The sequence below is a fragment of the Limanda limanda genome, chromosome 19, assembly GCF_963576545.1.
Source record: "Limanda limanda chromosome 19, fLimLim1.1, whole genome shotgun sequence".
NCBI lineage: Eukaryota > Metazoa > Chordata > Actinopteri > Pleuronectiformes > Pleuronectidae > Limanda > Limanda limanda.
Genome location: NC_083654.1, coordinates 19031338 through 19056806, shown reverse-complemented (window position 1 = coordinate 19056806; position 25469 = coordinate 19031338). Strand labels below are relative to the sequence as shown.

The following is a 25469-nucleotide window of genomic DNA, read 5'->3' as shown; positions in this document are numbered from 1 at the left end:
ATTATTATTTTATTATTAATCTTCAGCAGGCTTGAAAATGCATCTTCTGTATGTAAAAACCTTTAAATGGGGCAAATCAAAGTCATCGTGAATAGTCGGAAGAAGAAGATCCTCTCTTAATAATTTAATAAATGTCATAAATTACAAATCACACTTTTGCTTTTAAGATTTCAAATAATTATTATTATTTTACGCGTTAACAAGATTTTATTGCACTTTCCAGGATCATGTTATGGAGTCGGCCAGTGGCTGCTCCGGTCAAAATAATCAAGCACTTTATAAAAGAAATACAGATTACTTTCCATCAAAGGGACTGAGAGGTTTAGGGAAAAGAGAGATATGTGCATACAGTATACATGGATCAGGCCGCCTTGGACAGGCACAAGACATTCACAGTTCTTCTCTACACGATGCATAAATACAAAAAAAACATTTGTAATCGTAGATTTCTTATATTTTCTGGAGTGTTTGCAAACAAACAGCAATCACTTAATCAGTAACTTCAAATACAATTGATATACAGTGTGTGCTATCATTGATGTGGGTCGGTTATTGCTGGTTGAACATATGAATCAATGAGATTATGTGTGCGAACAGTAGATATGGATTAATACAGTCACTAGTTGTAGATGAGAATGAGTTGGGGAAAAAGAACTGCCTTACGGGAAATAGGGTTTTAATTTAATATAATCATCTTTTATATATATATATATATATTTATACTAGGAAACATTTATAATTAAATTACAATATATGATTTTATTAAAAGTAGAGAGTGAATGTTTGTGGTTATTCAAAACATGGAAAACCATTTTGGTTTTGTAATAAAATATATGTAACTTTTTCTTCTACACAGTACAGTAAAACTTTGATCTTCGGTTTAATGAGGACAAGCGGGTCAAAAGGAAGTGTCGTTAAATGTTAAAGCATATCCTAGTTTACAGTTTGGTCCAACTATCATTACTAATGTGCAATATTGAAATGCCATAATTGCTCTGCAGAGATATGAAACTCAATGTCGAGAGTTATGCAGCCGGTTAATCTCAAAGTTTGCTGAAGCTTTTCAAGCAGAAGGTTTCACCTTTCCTGACCCTTGTTTCCTCAAGTGCAATTGAGCATTCGCATGAAAAAATATCAATGCATTATGAAATTAAAAGACGTTATGTCGACATGTAATGTAATGAAGGCATCACCCTGATACGGCCATCGCCCTGGGGCGAACAGAGTCCAAACCAATGACATGGTTGTGTGGGTTTTGATAAAGCTGGCTCTTCCTGGCCAAAGCCGCCGCTACCGCCGCCGCCGCCGCCATCATCCAGACCGCCTTGTGAACCTCAGGCACTTCTCCTCACGTCTCCTCACCAGTAGCTGTGAGGTCCAGAACCACGAGAGCGCCATGTTTCACGACCCCAGAGTGCATCCATACTTAGCACACATGTGTGGATGTTGGTGCTTGAGACAGAGGAGATGGGCCGGGGGTGTAAAAACATGAGTCTCCATCAGAAGTCCTGCACAAGATCCCTCATGTCCTGCCCCTCGTGGTTCAGGATCAGTTAAATCCATTTCTCAGGTCCCTAGTTGCAGCGTCCCCTCTGTCAGTTTGCTGCGGTTTGTGGCCCCTGCTGCCAATGTCAGGCTCTGAATCCAGAGTCCTGTTTCTCTTCCACTCCTCTGGACATGGTGTGCAGAGGTTCAGGCGTTCACATGAAGGAGAGGTCCGCTGGAGGCCCGTAGGAGAAACCCGGGAAGGCTCCGGCTGCTTCCCTGATGCTGCTCGTCACAGCCAGGGTGTCGTTGCACAGGGAGGAGGACACGGGCATGTGGGTGAACTCGGGGTCAAAGTGTCGCAGGTCAGTGGGACCAGACTGTGAAGGAAACCAGGAGATGATCATTGTTAAGCACTTTATCGCTGTATTGTAGCTGATTCATCAGTTTATCAGGAAAAAATCTGATTCCAGCTTCTTAAATATGAAGATTTGCTGCTGCTCCGTGTTTGTTTTTTTATGATTAATTGATTTGTCAGTTTGAAGAAAAGTAGATTTGGGTTTTTCTAACTTTTACATGATTGTAAACTTAACATTATGGGGTTTTGGACTGTTCTTTGGATGAAACATGACAACCTAATCTAATTTAAGACATCGACTTCACTATAAACTGTAATGTAAACAAATATTCTTGGGGTTTTGGACTATTAGTTCGACTGGTGAGTCAGAAACTGTGAAATTGAACGTACCACTGAGGGGATGAAAGGAGGGACGATCTTCTTGGCCATCAGGTCGTCCCAGTTGATTGGAGAAAAGAAGGAATGGAACTTGAGTTCAAGCTGGAGGGAAAGAGAAATTCCGGATGAGCAGACTGATAGAAAACAAGCTTCACGGATCTCCTACTTATGAATCAGCTATGTGCACTTACAAAATCATCCTTGACCCCCAGCCTCTTGGTGCAGTCCTTCTGCAGGAGCCCCTCCAGCAGCTCCCGGCCTGCGTTGGACACGTTGGGCTTGAGCACCGGCGCCTTGTGCAGGATGTTGTTGTACATCTCCGCTGTGTTGCGACTGTAGAACGGAGGCTGCAGATGGCAAACACCATGACAGCGAATTGAGATTAGTTTGCATATAAACTAAATGGAGATGGATTTCCATTCGCAAGCATAAACATTTGACTTACAAGTCCGTAGAGCATCTCGTAGAGCACGGATCCCAGGCACCACCAGTCCACGGTGCGGTCGTACGCCCGCTTCTGGAGAACCTCAGGGGCCAAGTACTGTGAGGAGAGCAGGGAGAAAAGGTCAATGCAAGTCCGGCAATTATAAAGTGTGAACCTGTGACAGTCTAGAGATTGGTTTCGTACCTCTGGCGTCCCGCAGAAAGTCGTGGTGGTTCCGTTGGCCTCGACGCCTTCTTTGCAGAGACCGAAGTCCGTCAGCACGATGTGGCCCTGCGAGTCCAACAGGATGTTCTCCGGCTTCAGGTCCCTGTGCAGGACAAAGAAGGGAACGATCACTCAAATGCATCTGCGCCATTATGTCCAATTCCAACCTATGCGCACAGTCGTCCACCAGGGGGCGCTGTAGGATTGCTCATTACCTGTACACGATGTGCAGGGAGTGGAGGTAGCCGAGCGCACTCGCGATTTCAGCCGCGTAAAACCGGGCTCTGGGCTCCAGGAAGACCCTCTCCCTCTGGAGGTGGTAGAACAGCTGGAGGGAGAACAGAACATCTGTCAGTGTGGAACTTCAAACACCGGGATCATGTGACCTGGTTCACTTTGTGTGGGTGTCGGCTCACCTCTCCACCGTTGACGTAGTCCAGCACAAAGTAGAGTTTGTCATTGGTCTGGAAGGAGTAGTGCAGGCCCACCAGGAAGGGATGTTTGATGTTCTTCATCAGCACGCTGCGCTCGGCCATGATATGCTTTTGCTAAGAGGAAGAGGAAGAGGAGGAATAAGATATGTTATTCCAGATATCCATCTCATTAACATAGAACACAAGGGAATTCAATGTAGGTGCATCTAAGATAATTAATCCTAAATGAAGCCTCTTACCTCTTTCTTCTTCATAATGATTTTCTTCTGCAGAACTTTGACGGCGTAGTATTCGCAGGACTCTTTGTGCCGAGCCAGCAGAACCTGGAGCAGGACAAACATTTGCATCAGTGATTTCATTAGCAACCCTGAGAGGATGAGTGGTATACAGCCGGGCTGGATGCACACAGTATAATAAGATAAGAGGAGATTCCTAAAAGAAAGTTAGACAAAGATCTCACCTTTCCGAAGCTGCCTTTGCCGATGATTTTGAGGTAGTCAAAATCACAGGGTTTGATCCTAATGTGGAGAAACAAAGAGGAAATGAGCATTTTCATTTGTGTTTCTTAACAGAAATCATTGTCAACATTGATAAAGATTAGGAGATCTCATCAGGCTACTTACTGAGTGTCCTCGGCCAGTGAGCTTCTGGAATTTAGGCACATCTGGATAGAATAAAAAGAGGGAAATTATAAATACATGTTTTGGAAAGAGAATGAGTCACAAAGTCAGAGAGAAGTTTCCACTTACAGGATTGTCAAGAAGTTCCTTTTCCAACTCTTCATTTTGATTCTCATCAATCTTCAGGAGAGTGTTCACTTCGACACTGAAACACAAACAAAGCATATAGTTGTGAGATGAATATCGTCTTTTACATCTGATTCACTGCGGATGATTGCATTTTAAAGCTGAATGAACTGGTTCTGATTTGTGAGCGACTGTCTGAGACCTCCAGACAGGTCAGGTTTAGGAAAGGCTCATCTTCATGTAACCACCTAACCTGTCTGCGGAGAAGCTTAAGCTGCTGACCCACAACAAGCCGGTTTACACAACTCTGTCTCTCCTGGAACACATCCCGGGACAGATGCTGCTGCCCAGATTTGTTTCTTTCCAGCACCCAGATCCTAAAGGACAGGCCCGTGGGTTCACCCCAGTGTGACGGGCCATGTATCATGTCATAATTGAATTACTGGTTTATCCTGGTCCAGGGGACAGAGAGGATTTGCTGGAGAGGTGATTATCCAGTGGAGCAGTTGTTCACAGGCTCGTCATAAAAGGACTATTCTTACCCTGGCTTCTTGGACCCAGATTACAGATTTCACAGAATGTCCTTCCAAACTCAGGTGGCTGATTGGATTTGCAAACTGCACACTGGCCATGAGTGGCCCTATCATCACAAATGAATACTCCGGCCCATGATTTGCTCCATATGGCCCTGATCTGACATTTTTACATAACATTACAGTGAGTACTTACTGCTGGCAGATATGTGGGGTAGACACCAGCTTCTGGATGAAGTCGTTCAGCCCCATTTTTCTCTCCTTGATGAAAGCTGCAAATGGAGGGAGACACAGGAACATGAGCATCACACACGCAGCATCAGTCATCATCACACAGGGGTTTTACAGATTTCTGTTTCCCACCAGAGAGGAGAAAATATGCTCTGTGACTGTGAGCTGTAATCCGCTGTCCCAAATATCCTGCTATATAGGGAAGATTTGCGTGTTGTATAGAGACCTCTAATGCTGCAGGCTTACGGGTTATGCAACCACTTGGGTCAGTCACTCAGATTCCAACAGTGGTGGCCAACAAAGCATCTTCCCTCCTGGATTACTCTCACAACGCACATCACAACAGTTTGTGTTCATTTTAAACAGATTTCCTACGAATTACTTAAAATTAAAAAGCGATAAACCACGAAAATATCAACACAATTCCCGAAGAAGTAAACAAACAAAAGCACTTTGCAATCAGGTTAAATCCCCAAGCAGCGTGTATATAAATAACACAATCAACATTCAGTTAAGTTGAGTCCTGATGAATGCACAGCGTTGACCCTCTTTATTATAGGGACGCTCTTTATTATAAGGGCGCTGTTAATTATAAGGAAGCTGTTAATTAAATAGGTCGCTCACCGGCGAGGACGGTAACGATCCCCCTCATCTTGCAGTAAGTTAGATCGCATCCAGCTTCGGTCACGGCCATGACGAGCGACAGGTAAATACAAATCCAGTGGAAAGAGAAAAAAGGAAACAGAAACACACAACACTCGCTCCTGTGCGCGTTCCTCTGCGCAATGCCGCTGGAGACGACTCGCACCAGCCAGGGTATTTATACCAAACACGTGGTGCGAGGGGAGACCACGCCTCCTCCCTCCCCTCCCCTCCCTCCCTCCCTCCCTCCCCTTTTCTCTCTCCTCATCACTGTAACCACGACAACCACTTGGCAGGCGTGACGTCACGGGATTCCGCTGCAGCCATATACTGTGGCCTGCCGGAGGAGAGGGATGACGCAGAGGAGGAGGTGTTTGTGTGCGTGTGCGTGTGTGTGTGTGTGGGTGTGTGCGTGTGTGTGTGTGTGTGTACATGTGGGAGGGATGGGGGGGGCTCCTTCACACTCCCACCTCCTCATCTCCTGTCAATGGAAATCTCCGGCTCGCTGTCATCGCCGGGCAAACAGAAAGGGATTATGAATTCTCTTTTTATGGCCGAGGACAATGAACGGCAGAATGTAGCCGAAACTCTCTCTCTCTCTCTCTCTCTCTCTCTCTCTCTCTCTCTCTCTCTCTCTCTCTCTCTCTCTCTCTCTCTCTGTCTCTGTCTCTATCTCCCTCTCTTTTCTTCTCTTCTCTCCATTTGTTTTTGTTTTGAAAGGAGGCGGATGAAATGTGTGTCACGACTCGTGCATTCCTGCTCCCCCCCCCCCTTCAACAGCCGCCATCCCTCCCTCCAAACACCCACATAAAGACTGCACAGAAGAAAAATGAATGCACAGACCATTTCCTACATAAATCCAATGGTGGTTTTTCCAGAAATCATTAAATACCAGGGTTTCCGTGGCGGAGGAGGTCAGGGTCGTGAAGGTGACCGATGACAGAATTACATAAATTCAGAGAAACTGGACATGACATCATGCTCATGGCAGCTTAGCGAGTGATGAGAGCAGATGTCAGAGAGAAGCGGTCCACTAACCCCCCCCCCCCCAGACGTTACATAACTGTGCCATAAGGCAAACAGCTATACAGGACGAGAGCGAGCAGCATATCCATTGTGTTCGTGATTGTTCTCACGAATTGGTCATTGTTTTCACCACTGGTGGTTATTTGGCTTCTCTCGACTTGACGTGTTGTTGGAAAACTCGTAACCGCACGCAGTGAGCGCTCAGTTCTGTTGACACCCAAACACGTTCCGTTTATGGCGATACACTTCAAAAGCAGACTCTCAGATCTGAGAAGCTGAAAGCAGAAAACATTTGGAGAACTAAGAAAATCCTCCAATTATTAATGACTCCTTCTATTTTCTCTAACATGAAGCCTCCGAGTTCTCCTTCCTCCGACCCTCTTCTGGTAAACATCTGCCTCAGAGAGTCATTCATGTGCTCGTGGGGAACTCCTGGGTTCTGTCCCGATTCTGACATGTCACATGCATGAATCATTTAGAGGAAGTGAGACTCCACAGAACCGGTACTTCTGGTATACCTCGGAAAAAGAAGAGGAAGTCGAGTGGCTTATCTGTGGCGTGAAGGTCTTGACAGAAACCAGCTGGTGCGGAGCCGACCTGTGGCGTATCGGCTCGTACCTGAGTTCACTGTGAGCTCAGCCTCGGCTCGGTTTACACAGAGACACGGCCGATCGATAACATGACACCTCTCCGGCTTTGTGTGGGGCGTCTTCCTCCCCTCATGAAGTCTCCCTCTGGATTATTCATGTGTATCATGTTCTCATCTCTGGTGACTTGTGCAAAGACAAACATGACAAAGGGCCGTTCCCTTCACATCGCTCGCTCTCTGTCGCTTCGATCATTGATTTGCATTCTGTCTGTTGTGATGGAAAAAGTCAAGTGCGCTGGAAAGCAGAGCAAACAGCCGGTTGAGGTGGTGTTTCCCCTTTAGTGACGCATGGGTAGATTCTCACATTTATATCAACACGATAAGAATCTGCTCTGAGCTCGAAATGCAGGTTGTGAAGGATTTGAATCATCTATTAATCAGCAGATCATTTACTCTAAGATAACGTACATTTTTCGGTGTGAATCAGCATCAGTCAAACCAATAGTTCAAAACTTGTAGATATGTCATTTACTGTAATTTTAGAAAGGGGAAAGAAGCTTAGTCAGACTGGAAACATTTATCTTTTGCAATTTTAGCTTAAAAATAACAGTTTGCAGTTGCTGTGTGTTTTCTGTCAAGTGATTAATCGTTCAACTAGCAAATGATTTAAGCTTTCGCCTCTCGTGCTGACAAATTAAGGATTTTCTGTCCTGCAGAAAGTTTTAGGTGAAACACTACAAATGAGGTGAACACGCATCAGAGAAGCCACCACTGAGTGTCTCTTAATAAATGTCTCTCCAGTGCCTGATCTGTCAGGGGACGGATTCATCAGGTTTTATTTAGCTCCATCACAGAAGCTGCCCTGCTTTCCGTCGCTCTGTCAAACATGTGACGATCACTTCCTCTCGCCCACAAGTTCCTCGTGTGAATCACCGTCAGCTGCAGCTCCGGTAAAAAAAACGTTTCTACAGGACAAATTAATAATCTGTTTCCTGCACAATTAACAATATATCAAGCAGTTTCTCAGAAAGTCCGGTGTTTAAATCTGTCTGATATGGTGTGAAAATACAAAATGCTTCAGCAGCAAAGTGTTACTTGATGTTCCGGTTTCTTTAAAGGTCGCCAGGGGTTTTTTGTTTTTCCTGTAGGGAAATCCGATGTGTGGCTGTGTGACTCTGATGTGAGGGTGAGAATGAGCGGCTCAGCTTGGTGCTAATGGAACACAGAGACCTGCTCAGTCCTGGTTCCTCTGTGACCAGCTGCAGGCTTGTGAGGACGGGTCTGTAATTACACTGTGGCTCTTATCGATGGTGCTGAGGAGCGATCGTGGCCTTCACCCCCCCGCAGTCATGCTAATGTCATCAGCTCCTGCTCTCGGCCGAACTCGTATCTCCCTGCAGCTCCTCTCTCCACCTTGAGCCGGCCGCCTGCACCTTTCTCTCACGCACCTTCGTTTCCCTCCTGGATTCTCAGGCAGGAGACGAGATGTGTTTGTTTTTAATTTGCTCCGTTCTCCACCGGGGATTCGATGGCTCCTTACATGTGTCTGCTTCAGCAGTTAGGAAAGAGGATGTTTGTTGTCTTATGTAATGACTCACACGCACACCGCTGCCTCATCGTTCTGTAGTATTTGAATTTGCTGCCAGGTAACTGTGGTGGTTCCTACGTATTTACAGCAGTTAAATTGAATGTTATTAATAGATTTACCATTGTGATTGGCTTTTCCATTGCTCTGGTATTAGTGCCAGTCTACAATGTGTTTGCTCAGGTGGAAATAACCCTGCTGTGTGTGACTGAAACTTTACAGCTCAGTAAAAAGGAAGCAGATAAGAAAACAGAGAAGCTGCTTCATCATTCAGAGAACATGAGTCTTATTCATCAAGTGCAGACAGACATGAGTCAGTCGACAGCACTGGCTTCTGTGAGTGAATTATTTGAAGTGTATGTGAAGCAACCAGCTCCTGGACATCTTGAAAAGAAATCCAGCCTGTGGCCTAAGTGATGAGCCTGCTCACTGAATGTCAATGTCTCACACAGGTTAGCCTGAATAAAGCTAACTCACTAGCTAAGCCACCATCAAGTTATCAATTGGATCCAGTTCGTGGTTTGTTTTCACAGTCTCGCTAATCCAGCGTAAAGCTCATGAGGTCAGTTATCTCCTGGAGATATTCATCTGGAAAACATCCGCTGGAAACCAAATCAATTAACTACCTTCATTAAGTGTGTGAAGTGACTGAGATGATGAGGACAAGTGACTTCATATCTCCAGAACAAGCATTTGAAACAAGAAGATACAAATCTGGCGTGTTTGTGTGACTGCATGGATAATTGGCACTTCATATTCATCCCGGAAATGATTTCAGATAAGGAAGGAATGTCTTAAATGGCCTGTTTCCCCTTTAAATAGGAAATGAAAGCTGAGCGAGCCGTGCAGTTATTAATTAATCTGCAGGATACTGGTCTGATCCGATCACCTGCCGGGTCCATAACCGCTCATGATGCCTGTAATCCACAAAACACTCGCTGAGCGTTTCCAGAGCACAGAGGGAAGTTCAGTTTATGTTTCTGTAAGGATATCCAGTCAATATGAAGCCAGCAGTTGTTTATCTCAGATTGGCCTAAAGACTGGAGACAGAGGGGTAAAACCCTAGTTCTGTGAAAAGGTAACATCATCCGACTACCTGCAGCCAAAAGGGAATAGCTACAGCTTCACCTTTCACAACCTGACCTGAGAGAGGTATCGATGTCTCAGAGAGAAAGGATAGTACAAATGTAGGAACCTGTTTTCATTCTCATAGCTTTGCCTTTTCTTTGCTGTATCTTTGGAAGCTTAAATTGGTTTTCAGACTATTACTGAACACTAGAATCATGCAGATCTTCCAGCGCCTGGTTACAAAGTCGAGGCCCGGGAGCATCTTTTCTCCTCTCAGCTGACAAACGAGAGTTGGAGCAGAGGAGCTGCAGTGTGGAGGCGAGCGGCTCTGGGCTGTGCATTGTAGAAATGAACCAGACAATAGGCGAACAGAGAGGACACAGAGGGACGGTGCATCCACATCCCAGGCATGCAGTCACTCGTGCTGCCAAAAAAGCTTTGTTATGAGCCGAGGCGGTGACGTCAGAGCCAGCGGAGGGAATGCAAGAAGGAGGAGGGGACTGAGGCGTCGTTAATAAACAGTTATAAACACACGAGAGCCATGATGGAAGAGAGAAGGAAGGATGCTGTTTAACGTCTCCAAGGTGCATGCTGCTCCACGAGAGGCTGGACGTGAATCCCCTCACATCTCACGACACACGGAAAGGAGCACCTACCTATGAAGGATTTCTTGCCGGTCTTCATGTCCCTCCTCGGTTGTTTGGTGATTTTGTCTCTGATGAATGCACGCCTGTCTGCTGCAGAGCGTTCAGGTGCATGTGACGGAGATGCAGCCCTGTGTTCCTCCCTCTCTTCTCCTTTTCCTTCGCTGCAGCTCTGGTCAGAATAAAAGTCTTTGATTCCCCGTGCAAAAAAAAATCACTTTCTGCACTTCCCTCTGCCGTTTCCTTCCTCCTCTCGTCTTGGCTGCGCTGAGACAAATTGGCTGAGAGCAAAGATCTGTGACGCACCTGCCTCTCCCTCCTCTGTGCAACCCACCAACTCGGCCCACCACCTCCCCCCCTCCACCTCCACCCTCATCTGTTCTTACAAACAAAAGCAGGTCTCTGGTTACGGCTCCCGTGAGCGTGGGAGTCCCGCCGGAGGGGAAACCGGTCTCCATGACATGGGAACCACCTGAGGAATAAAGAGAACAGACAGAGAGGTTCTTAAACCTGCTCCTAATTGGCCACTGATGCACAAGTGATGTGTTCGCTGCTCATCCTCCTCCTCTTCCTCCTCTTCCTCCTCCGTTTACAGGTCTCTCAGGGGTTTTAGGGGCTAAACGGACCTGGTTAGTCATACCGACGGCTCTGATTGCTTTGTTTTGCGGTCTGCCTGAGGCTGAAGGCCTTCACACACAATGAGGGCCATGTGATGAAGGGAGAGGTCTGCGGGGGGGTCGACGCACACGAGCAACAACAGCATCATTGATGAGGAACACTCAGTGAAGTGCATTGAATTAGGATTGGGTTTAGAAGCTGGACAAGTGAATCTAAATCATATTTTAGGGAATGTACATAGACAATAGTACACAAAAATCTAATTTACACTTGATAAAACATCAGGAAACGATCAAAAGCCAAAAGATGCCGTAAAACGAATAGAAAAACAATCGTTGTATAACTGAGTCTTTGATTGTTCTGATTCAGTTGATTCTTTGAACTTAACTTATCCTGTTAAGATTCAAACTTTAAAAGAGCAGCTTCCTGTTTTCTGTCTCTATTTTAGGTTTGTATGTATTTTCGACTGAGTGACATTCTAATGTTGCCTCTGTGTTAATAACGGTGGTGTGACGCAACCTGGTGACTGTTATGAAGTATCATCTTCATATTTAAGTCACCAGTCCATGCACCATCCTGTTCTTACTATTTATACTCGTCTATTTATACACATTTCCTTTAATTTGTCATAACTTTCTGTGAAGCCCTTCGAGAGAGAGCTGCTTGTTACTCTTTGATATCAGCTCACACCAGAGCTTTGGGGCTGAAACTGTCCTAAAGATGAGAGCTAAAGACTGGTGGACATGCAAAACTACAGTCATATCACAACGATGAGTCAATTTGAGGGACTGACCTCATTCAGAAAATACAGCTCACATAAAATCCTCTTAGATATCAAATTTGAAATGATTTTTGTGCCTTTGGATCATCTTCACTAACCCTCACAGTCAGGAGATGATTGTCTGCGTCAAACCGATTTGAATTCCTGATTAAAGAACCGAGAGGTCTCTGCATAATCATGGGAAACATGCATTTTACAGTTCGTTCATTCGGCCTCGATGCTGAACTCCAAACGTCCGAGCAAACACAAATCGCTCCCGCCTCCAGCAAACATGATTTACATTTCAAAAAACCACTGAAAGTTCAAAGAAAACTTGAGAAAATGCAACATTCAAATGATTTTGGAGCTGAGCCTCTCTCTCTCTCTCTCTCTCTCTCTCTCTCTCTCAGTCACCTTATATCTGCAGCCCTGTGTTGAAACCAGGCAACTTCGCCAACAAACATATTTTTCCAGCCTGTGAACAAAACCGCACGGCAAAGTTCACAGGGAAACAAACACGGGCCGATATCGTGTAGCTTGAGAAAGGACGGCAGGGAGGTTTTCTCTGAACGCAGCCCGTGTTTCTCCACGAGGACAGAGTGTCTGCAACAGATTTGCATGTCATTTAAATCCGGGCCGGGTGCGAGGTGAGGGGACGTGGCAGACGCATGTGAGTCGCAGGAGAGGAAGTGATGCAGAGAACTGTTCAGACATGTGACTGATTGTCGCTGAGATTCGTTGGCGTCATTGTCGAGGAACCGAGTCGAACCAGAGACACAACAACAGGGGTTAAAATCCCATTCGTCTTGTTGTGGGACTCGTGTAAACTTCCCAGATGTTGTCAGAAGCTGCTGTTGGTGACTTTGATGTCACACCTACAGTAGAAAGTGATGTGTATTCTTGTCGGCCGAGAGGTCGCAGTGTTGTTGTAGAAGTTGATGATGAAGGGAAGGACCGTGGACCCAGTACTTACAAGAATAATGATGTTTATTACACAAAGTAGTACAGGTCAGGACGAGCTCTAGAGACTCGGAGAAATCACGCAGCCAAATGGTGAAAGTCTGAAGTCTCCCTGCAGGGCAAGAAGTTTTATAGGTTGGAGGTGGGACCCCAAACCTAGAGATAACATTACATCACACAACAGGGTCTTCAGCCTAAATAAGGAGTTGTTTTGCACATGAAGATGAAAATGCATTGGTCAAGGACCTTCCCTTTTCTGGTCAGAGGTCATTCCCTAGGTAAAAGGTCTTTCCAAAGAGGGACAGACCTCCTTGAATAAAGATCTGGAGGATTCTCTGGGAATGTCTGAGAGTCACGAAGATAAGCATCATATATATCAGCCTGTCATTGTATTTAAGCACATGCTAAAGTCATTAACTCTAGTGAATACACAACAAAAGGTTAAAGATTAAATACCGGCTGCTGGACTCAGTCTACAGAACCTGAACAGAACTTCATTGAGCCACAGACACACAGTTATTAGATAGATGGTTTGAGATGGAGAGAAACCGACAAGGAGTTGGCGATAGTGGGTTGATGGGGTAACTGGTCATCAGTGTGTCAGTGGGCAGGGAAGCATGGGTGACTGGAGATAAGACACGGGTGAGCAGGCGGGTATGGAGACAGGAAACCGGTGGGCTGATGGAAAATGGCAGGTTTGGAGAGATGAAGGGACAAACCAGACCAGGAGGAAGTAAACAGGCTGCAGAGGAGGAAGTTGGAAACCACAGAAGTTCCCAAATCACAGCCAAACCCACGAGGTGCTTCAATAAAACTAAACTGAAAGATTCATTTGTCGGCCACTTCCCTGCCTCAGCGTTATTCAGCCGATTGGGACGGAACCAATGAGCTGTGAGCAGGAAGGCCAGGGAAGAGGGATTGAGATCACTCTGTCTGTCCTGGAGGTCACTCTGCGAACAGCCCCGGCTCAACTGCTGCTATCTTTAACCTGATTAGCCGCAGGTCAGCAGGCAGGTTGGAGAAAGAGCTGTCAGCTATGTGTGTCGTCTACGTATAAACTTTACATTTCAAGGTGAAAATATGCATTTAGTTAAAGATTCAGCAAGTTAGGTTGGAACAAATGTCAAGGAAATGAGATGTAAGTCAAGGACGAGTGAACCTAATGAGGCATATCTCATTTCTGAGGTGCTGGTTACGGGTTAAATGTGAATTGTGGTTATGGGTTATGGGTTATGGGTTATGGTTTGGCCGTCCACAACAAATGTCAACACAGAGTGCCAATGAGGATGGTTGTACAATCCCGTGTGTGTGTGCGTGTGTGTGTGTGTATGCTCGGCTCTTTAACTGCAGAAGTCCAGGAAGCCATGTTCCCACGAAAATCCAGTGATCCTGCACCATAAGAAGAACCATAGAAAACCGTATTTCAGGCCCATCCGACGTGAAACACCTGATGTCTCTGTTTGAGGGTCACCCGCTAGGTGAGTGTGGATTTAAAGCGATACAGTCATGGAGGAGCTTAGCACTCGCTCGCATATAAATAGAAAAAAGGAGGAGGAGTCGTCTTAAGAACCGTGTGATCCTATATTTGGGGACATACAAACGCTGAGTCACTCTTTTCACACGGACACACAGCGGAAACGTCTCCATGACACTTGCATATTTGTCCGTCTCATGTGGTAACATCCACAAATACACATAAATAATGACACTGGTGATGGCTTGATTACATTTAATTGCTCCAGTCTTGTGATTGACATCCAAATCATTGCTGCTTCCTTCGTCTCTATCAGACATTTTCTGATGTATAAATACTTTAAACACTGACACTCTTTTCCATTATGTTACAAACTGTTTCTTGTTCTTTCATTGTTGTAAATACTTCGGAGACGCTTAACGAGGCCAACCTGCTCATTATCTAATTATGTTCTAACATCTGTTCATCTTAATAATACAAATAACTTCAGAAATCACACGTATGAAAGTCTTGTTCTTCATCTGGATGGAAATAAAGTCAAACGAGACCTGATCAGATAGAGGTTAGGTTAGGTGAAGTTCATCTCAGAGAAACTGACCCACCTTGGAAAGACATGAAACAAAACGTAAAGAAGGACGAGAGGAAGGAACAGTTGCTCGGGTGATCATAGGGCAGACAGAGCGGGTAGGAAAATATAATGCACAGTAATATCCCACTGATCCACGGCTCAGTTGCATATAATTCTCAGAAGTACCCTGGCTTCTTTTTTCGTTTAATGACACAGATCATTCCACCACTCAGATCATTAATGTTCCCGTTTCCTGTGGAGTAACCCTGACTTCTAATCTGTCCACTGAAGAAAGTCATTATCCGCCAATTCTGTGATGACAGCTTATTTTATAAGTGCACAAGAGGGAAGGTTAGAGTGTGTGTGTGGGTGTGTGGGTGCAATCATGCATTTCTAACCCCGTGTGTGTGTGTGTGTGTGTGAGTGCTGCAGGATGAGTTTAAATGTCTATCATGAACGCTTTGGGCTGGAAAAGTTACACAACACCTCTTATGGTCTTACCTAACTGCTACTGGGGAGGATTACTGGGATGTGGTGGGATACTGGGAAGGGGAGGGTGCATGTGGGAGGCTTAAGAGTATATATTCGAAATTATACGTTTGTCACATACCGTGCATTCTTAAAACCATTAATCAGTAAATAATGGCTTTGCGAAGAAGGAGCAGGATTACTGGGGTGCCTCTGTGTGGAGGTGCTGCAGCCGGGTCCTGGATATCAACTGGAATATTCCTCTGCTCGATTAGTTTCAAAGACCTTTCAAGAGTTTTCCAGAGGTTCTCATCAGTTTTCTGTTTAACGCCTCAGACCCGACGACAGCCAGAAGCAAGAGGCCTTATGTTTTGAACACGATGTCTCAAGAACGCCTCGAGGACATGTCTTTCAATTTTGTTCAAACGTTCACTTGGACTCACGGACTAGTAGATTGGATTTGGGGAGGGTCAAAGGTCAAGGTCACAGTGGCCTCACAATCCCCTTCTTCTTAAGAACACCTTGAGAGGATCTTTCTACTGATAACAAATACATAAGTACTTTATAATACCTCTAATAAAACCTATGGGATCAGTTTGTTCCTATAATTTCTCCCGGTTATGTTGTGCTGCAGCCTTTCGTGTTTTTTACATAACCGTGCTGCATGACTCTGCTTTTCCTCAGCCTATAAATTAATTCATGCACCAAACCCTCCCAGCTGGCGTAGCCGAGATTTGCAAGACGCTGCAAAGAAGAATTGTCTGCTCCTGTTTTTGCTCTTATTTCCTGAGAGAAGTGAACCAAGCAGAGCTGCGTGACCCTGGAGAGCTTTTTAATCCAGATGTACAGTTACATGTTCAGAGCGGCGGGTTCAGATTAGATGACATCACAGCCGCTGGGCGCCGTGGAGCTGGTGAGGACGGTTATATCAGCCGGGAGCAGCGGGTTTAATATTAATGAGTCTGCAGTGACTGAGTTTGTGGGGGAAAAAGATCTGGAGACGAGAAACAGGGAGCAGGTGCAAGTGGGGATGAATCACAGCACAGCTCCCGGAGAACATGACGAGACATAAACATCATGTGCGTGTGTGTGTGCGTGTGTGCGTGTGTGTGTGTTCCCATAACACAGTGATGACCAATGATACACACTTAGAGGAAGTGATGACTTGCACTCCTTCCCGCATTCACAGCTTCACTTTCACTATTATCTCTGGTTATTTTGGGGAATATCCTTTGATTTGTTATTATTGTTGCACTGGAAAATAAATTTGGTTTCATAAACCTGAAGTAAATGGCACTGATTAGAAAACCGGACTTAAACTTGAGACCTTATTTTGGAGAAACAACCACATTGGAATAATATACATAGTTCAATTTTTTATTTAACTGTCATTGTCAAGTCATAGCAGATTTTATTTTCACAAAAACCTGAAAGTGTTAAATGATTAGTTACTCAACAGAAAATGAAGTAATTGATAATCAGACATTCACCTTTAAGAAAATGTTCTCTGTCAACTTATCTTGTCTGTATGATTTCTGACATTTTTCACATTTCACAAGCTTTGTATTTTTGGAATTATTGCTTATAGCATAACTCAAAAGATTAAGAATGTCCAAATTATTGCCGATTACTTCATTTCCTTTGTTCAACTTGTGAATTAATCAACTAATTCTTTAATCTCTTTATGCAAGAAAAATGCAGTTTTGATTTTCGGTCTCATTCAAGGAACAGAGATGAGGATGAAAGGAGAATATTAAATTATCGTTAATAATTCAACCTCTTAAATTTAATTTCTCTTAATTCAGAGAAAAAAAACATCTTTGCAGTCGCGAAAATAAAATCTGTTTCCAGCTGAAGAGATTTTCAAACGGCCTCAAACAGCTGCTTTTCAATTCTCCACAAAAAACCTGCCTGACTTGTTTCTCAAAGTGGCTGTGATATTGATTTTGTGGCGTTTATATTTGCTCATCATTTGTGGCTAAATGCTGGACGTGGAGGAACGTTTGAGTCTCGTGTGTTTTGACTGCTCTCTCCTCTCTCTTGTCCAGTGGAGGAGTTTCATTATGTAATACCGAGGGAGGAGAGGCTCCGGAGAAAGGAGCCCTGCAGGGGAGGGGGATGGGCTCTGACCTGCAGCTGCAGCCGCCGGGGGAGGACCGTCGGGGTTTTTTTACTTCCTGACCCTTCATACGAATTTAGCACGGGACCCAAATGTCACGGTTTGTTGAGGGAGAGATGGACCCAGGATGCAGAGGTCTTTTAACTAGACCAAAACAAACCATAAAACACTAACAGGTAACACTGGAGGGAAACAAGAACACGAGGATCATAATCCAAGCGACAAGGCGCACGGAGAACACAGAGGATCCAGGACGGGAAAGCTGGACGAGACAGCAGACAAGACAAACCATATATGACGACGTGTGAAAACGAGTACAACCCAACAAGGGACAAAGGGGGAACACAGAGGCTTATAAAGAGACACAGGGAAGGCAGGGGTAATTAGCCACAGGTGCAACACATGAGGAATGGGCAAGACAATCACCAAGACAGGAAGTGACACAACCGAGAAGCTGGAACAACACACAAGGAAAACAAGACTACAAAATAAGACAGGAAACAGAAAACCCAAAGAGACTGAAATAAACAAACTAAAATGACAGAACATCACACCAAATACTTTTCAAAAAAACAAACTTAATCCCGGCTGCCTGCAGAGACGAGCGGAGAAAGCGTAGATCAGCAAAACCAGCTCCACCTGTTTATTGTTTCTGTACAAATATGTCTCCGACTCCGACTCAATTAAGTCACTTAAAGTATTCAAAGTATTGTGGGCCGTGCAACGCTCACAGAGGAAAGTTTCATACCTCGTCTGACGTCTGTGACATTTCAACAGCGAGGCAATTCCAAGGAGCTTAACATTCTGCGGGTGTGGATAAATGGGCGTCTTCCACTTTCTCTGCAGCGTCTCCCACAGAATTCAGTCAATCTCTGTCATGTTGACGTGACAAATGATGGGTGATCCTAGGTCACTGTAAGATTTGGCCCTCCTATGGAAGGATGCACCTCCTTCCTGATCTACATGTATTGCTTCCAACTGACTCAGACATCTGTGTTTCACAACCAAGCTCCTCCAGAAGATTTCAGGAAAGAATCTGGAATTTAGTGCATGTCTGAAAGGAGCTAGTGTTACTTCCACCTAAAGAAATCCTGTTTGGTTTTGCAGTATAATGCAAAAATCACTTTACGGATTTGACTGAAAACTCGGAGAAATTAAACTTGGGCCTAGAAAGGACCCATACAAATTTAGTAATAGGGCGGATCAAGGAATTTTCATCACTTTCATCATCAGCCTTGTTAGGTAGTGTTTGTTTTTAACATTTTGATGTGTAACCACTCTACTGAGTGTGTGTTTGTGTTTGTGGTGTGACACCAGACCCTTGAGACAAACCCGATGAAGCGCTCCTTCATTATTCACAAGGGCAAACAACTGGTCTTCTGAGTGCACGTGAAACCACACGGCACGTCTTGTGGCAGCATGTGCAATCACATTACTACTCCACGGTGGAGATGACAGAGGAGCTGCTCTATATCACTGCTGCTAAAACAACATTCAAGTCTCCCTTCGTCACAGCTGCAGAATGAGCCTTTTGTTTGTCGGGTATCGTCATTTAAATCCCATGACAGGACGCGAGGTCCTCTCGGGTGAATTCATCCCTGTTTGAGAAAAGAAATAACTGTCACAGGTTGAGAAGGACCCAAAGGGATATAACGTTAGTATTCATGTATATTGTGAGAAAAGGAATAAAGTCTCAAAGTGGAATTTGGAGATGTTAAATTCAAGAGAGGGATACGTAGTTTCTTCGGTCCTGAATAAATTATGAGCACAGTCTTGTACTTTTACCTTTTTTTCTGTTTTTCAATATTAATTAGTATATATTTTTCTCCGAAATTAAAAGCTTTATAGTCAGGATTCAACTGGTTGCTGGTCTACAAACTGGTCTTTAAATGCAGCCTCTGAATGAGACACAGCTTCTATTACAGTATCTGAAATATCAGGGTGGGGCTAAGGTGACGGGAGGAAATCTGGAAAATCTGCATTTTCTTTCTCTGTGCAGTAAGATCCCTGACTTTTGCTTTGTGATTTCCGTTTCCCATACTGATACATAAAAAGTTTCCACAGGATTTAGCAGTTTAGTTTGCCCGGTGTTCTCTCTGTGTATGATTAACTCTGGTGACTGGACAGGAATCCGCTGCCGCAGTGGAAGAAATGTCGCTGCTGCTGAGCTGAGGAAAGTTTCAGTCACAGATTATGCAACCCTGGGAATCTGTTTTATTCAAGCACTTATAAAAAACCCAGATACAAGCTGAAGCACAGCTGCTTGTGAAAGAGGAGTTAGGACATTATTACGTAAAGGAAGAATTCAAAAGGAAAGAAAAGTCAAATTGCTCATTTTACTGATATCATGTGATTTCATAGACAAATGTATACACAATTCTAATTTGGAAATATTGAAAATCTAATGAGCAATCAGATTGATGACGCGTGATGATGCAGTAAGGTCATGTTGATCCAATAATCCAAATTTTGTCTCCTGATTAAATTTCCTCCCTCAGTTTGCTGCTGCATCTTCTGCCTGAGTCGCTCTTCATCCGTCTACGGGCCTGATTGCCGAGCTTCCTCTTACGTAAACATCAGGGCCAGAGCAGCAGAGACACACAAACTCTTGTGAAAGGCGAAAGCTCTTTAGCTTCCTCCGGGTGAGTTGATGCATGCCCGCCCCGGCGCTCGACCCCAGACTCAGCCGTCAGTCGGCTGCAGGCGCTGCAGTCAGTGAATGAGACGTCTTTCACTTTGTGTTCTTTACATCTCTTGCGATGTTCTCGACGCGTCATTCGTTTTCGAAGAATAAACTGCGATGCTGCCCTTCTCAGAGGATGGGGGTTGCGTCAGAAGCAAGTTTTTTTTCCTCAAACCAGCTCCTCCGGTCTGTTTCTGGGTTAATGCTGCGGCAGCTTTACTGAAGGAACAGTACGCAGCTGATGCAGCTGATAAGAAGAGAGGAGATCATAAAACCAGGCTGTCATGTAATGAATGGGATGTGGTTAAAAACTGCTTCTGAAACACGATGCTTTCCGGAGGGGGTGCGTGTGAAAACCCAAATGTCTTAACATTTTAGTTTGGCCTCAACTTAAGCAGAAAACGAGATTCGAAAGTATATTTTGCAGATCACCAATCACACGTATCTCTTCTAGGTGTGAACATGAACTGCTTCAAACCCCGTGAAGGAGCTTCACTTTTTACTATTGCTTCCAAAAGCCTGTGCCCGGCTGGCATGAGAGTGATTTGAGCAGACAGTGGGGGGGGGGGGGGGGGTGATGCTGCTGGTTTATGCTGGTTTTCACTGACACCTACATTTCTGCCATGAAGTGGAAGCAGATCAACTCCCCTGGAATCATTTCCACTGACACTTAGCTCTCCTGTTCAAGGTCAGTCATCACGCTAATAAACTATCGAACCTGTGAAACCTCGACGGATCGTGTAAACAGGAATGAAAACAAGGTTCAGGTCGGGTTCATGGTGTCTGTGAGCTGAACCCAGAACCCTGAGGCTGGTGTCGGATTACTGATGAAATCACGATAATCCAGAGGGTTCCAGACCTGGATACGGAGCGGAGGGGAAAGTGGTGTCTGTATCGGAGGGTTTAGACCGATTCAGGATTAGTAAGTGTTATGAAAGAGGGACCATCTCCATCCTGACAGATCCCACCTCACACCTCCGTTACAAAGCCCAGCCCCCTTTTTTATTTTATTTTTCCATATTCTGCCGCCATGCTTCCCTGTCCAGCGGTGCCACCTCATCACACTCCACACTCAAATGTTGTATGTGTGGCTACTTGATCTAATCGTATTTGCCGATTTGAGGTTTGATTCCTCCTAAGTGAAGGGACTGCTCGGCATCAAACCCCCGAGTCTCCTCTGCCTCTCGTGTTCCAGCTTATGTAACAGTCCCAGCTCGGTAATGGAATCGTCTCTGCACTGCAACGATGTCAAAAGCTCTGATATGATTTTCAGGGCTGAGCGGCCGCTGAGTGTTTGGTCGTCTCTCTTATTGATCTTATTCATCAATGTGAGATGAAGAAGAAAATCTCTGAGCACACGAGACAATACAAAAAGGTTCCTCTGGACTTTCTGGAGGCTTTCACTAGGACAATTGCACAAAATGTCCGGATGTTCTCCAGTGTTCAGTACTTGTCTGAAAGCAGCTTTATTAATCTCCTAAAAAAAAGCCATCATGTTGGTGAACTTCCTCATGAACGGTTGTGTGGTTCATTTGTTTGTTTGTTTGTCTACTTTGCTGCACAGTCGTCATAAGCTCGACTCGGAGTGGAAACTGGCCTGAAGTCTGGAGGACTTGACCTTTACATTGTTTCCTGTTGGGGGGGGGGGGGATTCACTGGAAAGGTCAAGAGGGATAATTGACGGCAGCTCGGTGTGAAGACAAGAGGTTGGGGGGGTTAATTGTGGTGCGATCTTGTTAAAAATGTTACGCAACAGCTTCACATTTGTCATCTGTCCTTCCCTTATTCTTTAAACATTGACAGAGGGCACCGGGTCAACTGAGCCTGGAAACTCAAACGATCTTTTTAATAATCATTTGGATTCAAATGTTGTTTCTTCTCCCTTGATTCTGAGGATTCTGATACCCAGGGTCCTGTGCAGCTCCCTCTGTCTCCAGGGATTCCTCCGATCAGCCGGTGACTCCTCGGAACAATACCAGGTTTGTCCGGGCGTCTTCTCGGCCCCACGCTGCTTGTTTGGCCACTGAAGGAATTTTCCACTGCGAGCCTCCCCCCCCCCGGGGAGAGAGCGGCTTTCTTCTCCTCTTGCTTTATAGACTCAGGTGGAAGTGGGTCACATGCGCTGTGTGTTTTTATAATCAAGACAACAGTGATGCATCTTTAAGAGGAGGAAAACCTGTGGCCCTCACATGGGGCTTGACACCAGAATAACTAAGTGCTAGTGCAGGTGCTTTTATTTTGAAGCCAAAACGCTTCATGCAACTTATCTTATTGCCTAAAGTTTGGCTGTAATGGAGAAGTGTGTTAACCCTGCTGGACTTGTTTTATTTTGAAAACTTCAGAGTCGGTTTCAGGGCTGAGACATCGATGTTTGGAAACGATGACGTAGACTCACTCGGTCTTTACCCTCATGACGTAGCTTTTGCCGATCTGCTCCCATCACCCTCCTCCGAGCATTAGCCTCAGCTGTTGTGCAGTTGAATTCTGCATTTTACAATCACACAACATTTGTAGCAGACGGTCCTGTGTTCACGTGCACACCCAGTGGACACAAGCGGTAGTGCTATGTGCGTTTACAGACATGGATTAGAACTTCTGCGGAACCAAAATAGATCGTAAAAGTACAGATGCAGCCTGAGGGGATCATGGCCTGTCAATGACATTTATAAATAGCCCTGTTCCGTCACTTCGACGCAACAATGCAGTCGATCGCCCGCCTCGCCCAGCCGCCTGTGACGCTGTGAGCGTGTGAGCGGAGACACTATCACGTCACAAAAATAACTTGGTTATTGCTGAACTGTTTTTAAACTTTACAAGTCAAACAAAGCATCACAGCACAGGCGTGATCCTCCTAAACACACGCTGGACCGGTCTGAGTTCATCTGCAGGCCGGACCCGAGCTGGATGAATGACTCTGCATTGACTGTATCGTGGTCCTATCAAATGTCCTGTTTGGGGACACGCAGGACAAAGTGTCCACACACCAGCAGGACATGTTGCTCTGCAGCTGAACGCTCCATCACATAGCTATATCTAAAGACTAGATGTCTCGCTCGACGGAGCCGGACGTCACCACATGGCGGCCATCTTGCCAGAGGTTGCTCGCTCACCCATAACATTGTGTTGGTAGTGGTAAATAACCATAACTTGCTCAATTTTCAACCGATTTTGAAACGGTTTGGTTTGTTATAAACGTCAGAGATGTAGATATGACACTGCATACTTATGAGAATTATGTTATTTTTTAAAAAATTTAATAATTTCTGCAGTGTCATAACTACATCTCTGACGTTTATAACAAACCAGACCGTTTCAAAATCGGTTGAAAATTGAGCAAGTAATGGTTATTTACCACTACCAACACAATGTTATGGGTGAGCGAGCTGCCCCCTAGCAAGATGGCCGCCATGTGGTGACGTCCGGCTCCGTTGGCCGGCAACGCAGACGAGACATCTAGTCTTTATACATATATCTATGCTCCATCAGGCGTGTCTGCTCCTCGCCTGCATCCGTCAAACCTTCAAGAAATGTATTCCTAGAAAGTGAGGGATGAATGAAGTATCCATTACATTTTGGGATGGATCTGGTTCAGGAGGCGAATCCAGGAACTGTTTTATCACTTTCTTTCACAGGCATATTTCCACATTTTCAACATTTCCCCAGAGAATAATTCATGGAGCTTGATAAAGTGTGGGCTTTGCACTTTTACCTGAAATCCCAAACTTCACTTAAAGCAGTCCTGTAGCCAATGAATCCTTCTGTGCAAATAGGAAACCAGAGGCTTCAGTCACACACTAACTTCTCTCCTACAACTTTAATGCTCTTCTGAAAGTGCTCATCATCCTTCCTTCCTCTCCGCCCTCCCTGACCCTGATGATGCGATGGGTTTCTTCTTCTCCTTCTTCTTCTTGTGGCTCCAGTCGCAGCAGCTGCTTCGTTTCACCAGATCAAACGCTCCTCGACTCCTTTGATGTTCGCTTTGTGCAGGATAAGAGAGCAGCTCACATCTTTAACAGGCTTGGAAAACCTCCCGCCTGCAAACAGACACCTAATATGCTCTGGTGCTGAGAGTGAGAGCCTGTAGCTTGTCCTGGTGTCGCCCTGCACTGAAGAGGAAGATGAGTTAATAGGCTTGTGTGACTGTCCTGCATCCAAGGAGACTCCAAACATAGCTGCACTTCCACGGGACACAAATTCTCCAGCGACGCCCACGGTGTGAGATGCCACAGTCGCTGCAGAGCAACACATTACAAGTGTAAACATATTTCATTATCACTGAGTCTGTGAGGACGTGTGTGTGAGATAACAATAACTCTAGGTCTCAGTTTCATGCTCACAGACAAGCGACAAATCATTTTACACTAAGTTGTCATTTTCAATGTGTCGGTGATGACGCTCGTTACTATTACATTATACATTCGTTGCTTTAGGTGTCGAGTGAAAGTGCAGGACACTAATTTAAAACCTCCGAGAAATACGAGAGAGACTAACAGTAGTGATAGTAATATAACAGTAGATATGTTGTGTTTTTCTGTGTAACAATTGTTTATAACGAGCAAATTACTGAGGGTTTAAGTAAAAGTACAAATAAATACACAAAAGTGTTCTCGAGTGTATGTAAAAGTAACACATAAACTTTTCTACTTGTGTTAAAGTAAGTAAGTACTTGCTGAGTGGATCTTATTCCCTAATGTAATGTCATTACAACTACACAATTACAACACCATGATGAAGAGCATTGCATTAGGCAGCAGGCTCCTCATTACATTTCATTTCATTTAGCTGACGCTTTTAACCAAAAGTGCTGACTTGTGCTCAATTAAAAAAGTTATTTCGGTACTTTTACTTGAGTCAAATGTTTGAGTTCTTCCTCCACCACATGGTTTCTGTGACATGATCGAGTTTAATCAACTTTCAGACCCGGAGAAGCTTCAGGAGAAAGGTCTCTCCTTCAGAAGGGAGTCCAGCACCCGGCTGAGTGCTCTCCACCCACGTGACGGCAGCGACCTCTGAATGGTTCAGTCATGAGAGCGGAGCAGCTCTGAGCTCAGTCATGGGAACAGAGCACCGGTGCAGACGGCCGAGCGTCTCCTGATGTTACAGAATCATATGACACAGGCCGAGACATAGGAGACGTACAGTCACCGGCATTCCTGACCTCACTTTATCCTCCACTCTGTCTATAACAACACAGACACACACACACAAGCATATTTTCTGCTCATGAGAACCATAAAACCATGCAGTGCATTCCTGTGCAGAGCCACATGAGGGGAATTAGTCTAATATCCGATGAGGAGTTACATAATGCTGTGTTAAATCTACAGCCGCTCAGCCTGTAACCTTTACTTGCTTTATTTACTCTCACACAGACGCATGGGACCACGAAGAAGGACGGAAGCTTCCAGAGCTGGAGCACGATATCAGAGAAGAAACTTTCTCAGGAGTGGG

At 44.9% G+C, this 25469-nt stretch overlaps 1 protein-coding gene across 1 annotated transcript; it reads right to left on the bottom strand.

The window, feature by feature from the left end:
* Positions 1-1301: 1301 nt before the first annotated feature.
* Positions 1302-5591, bottom strand: si:ch211-195b13.1 (STKc_SGK domain-containing protein). The gene is made up of 13 exons (XM_061093026.1): positions 5439-5591; positions 4780-4855; positions 4054-4129; positions 3928-3968; positions 3765-3822; positions 3544-3627; positions 3287-3418; positions 3086-3198; positions 2850-2973; positions 2667-2762; positions 2413-2568; positions 2234-2323; positions 1302-1865 (listed from the first exon to the last, which is right to left on the bottom strand). The coding sequence occupies exons 1-13, from the start codon at positions 5506-5508 to the stop codon at positions 1701-1703; spliced, it is 1281 nt and encodes a 426-aa protein (XP_060949009.1). The 5' UTR covers positions 5509-5591; the 3' UTR covers positions 1302-1700.
* Positions 5592-25469: the final 19878 nt, after the last annotated feature.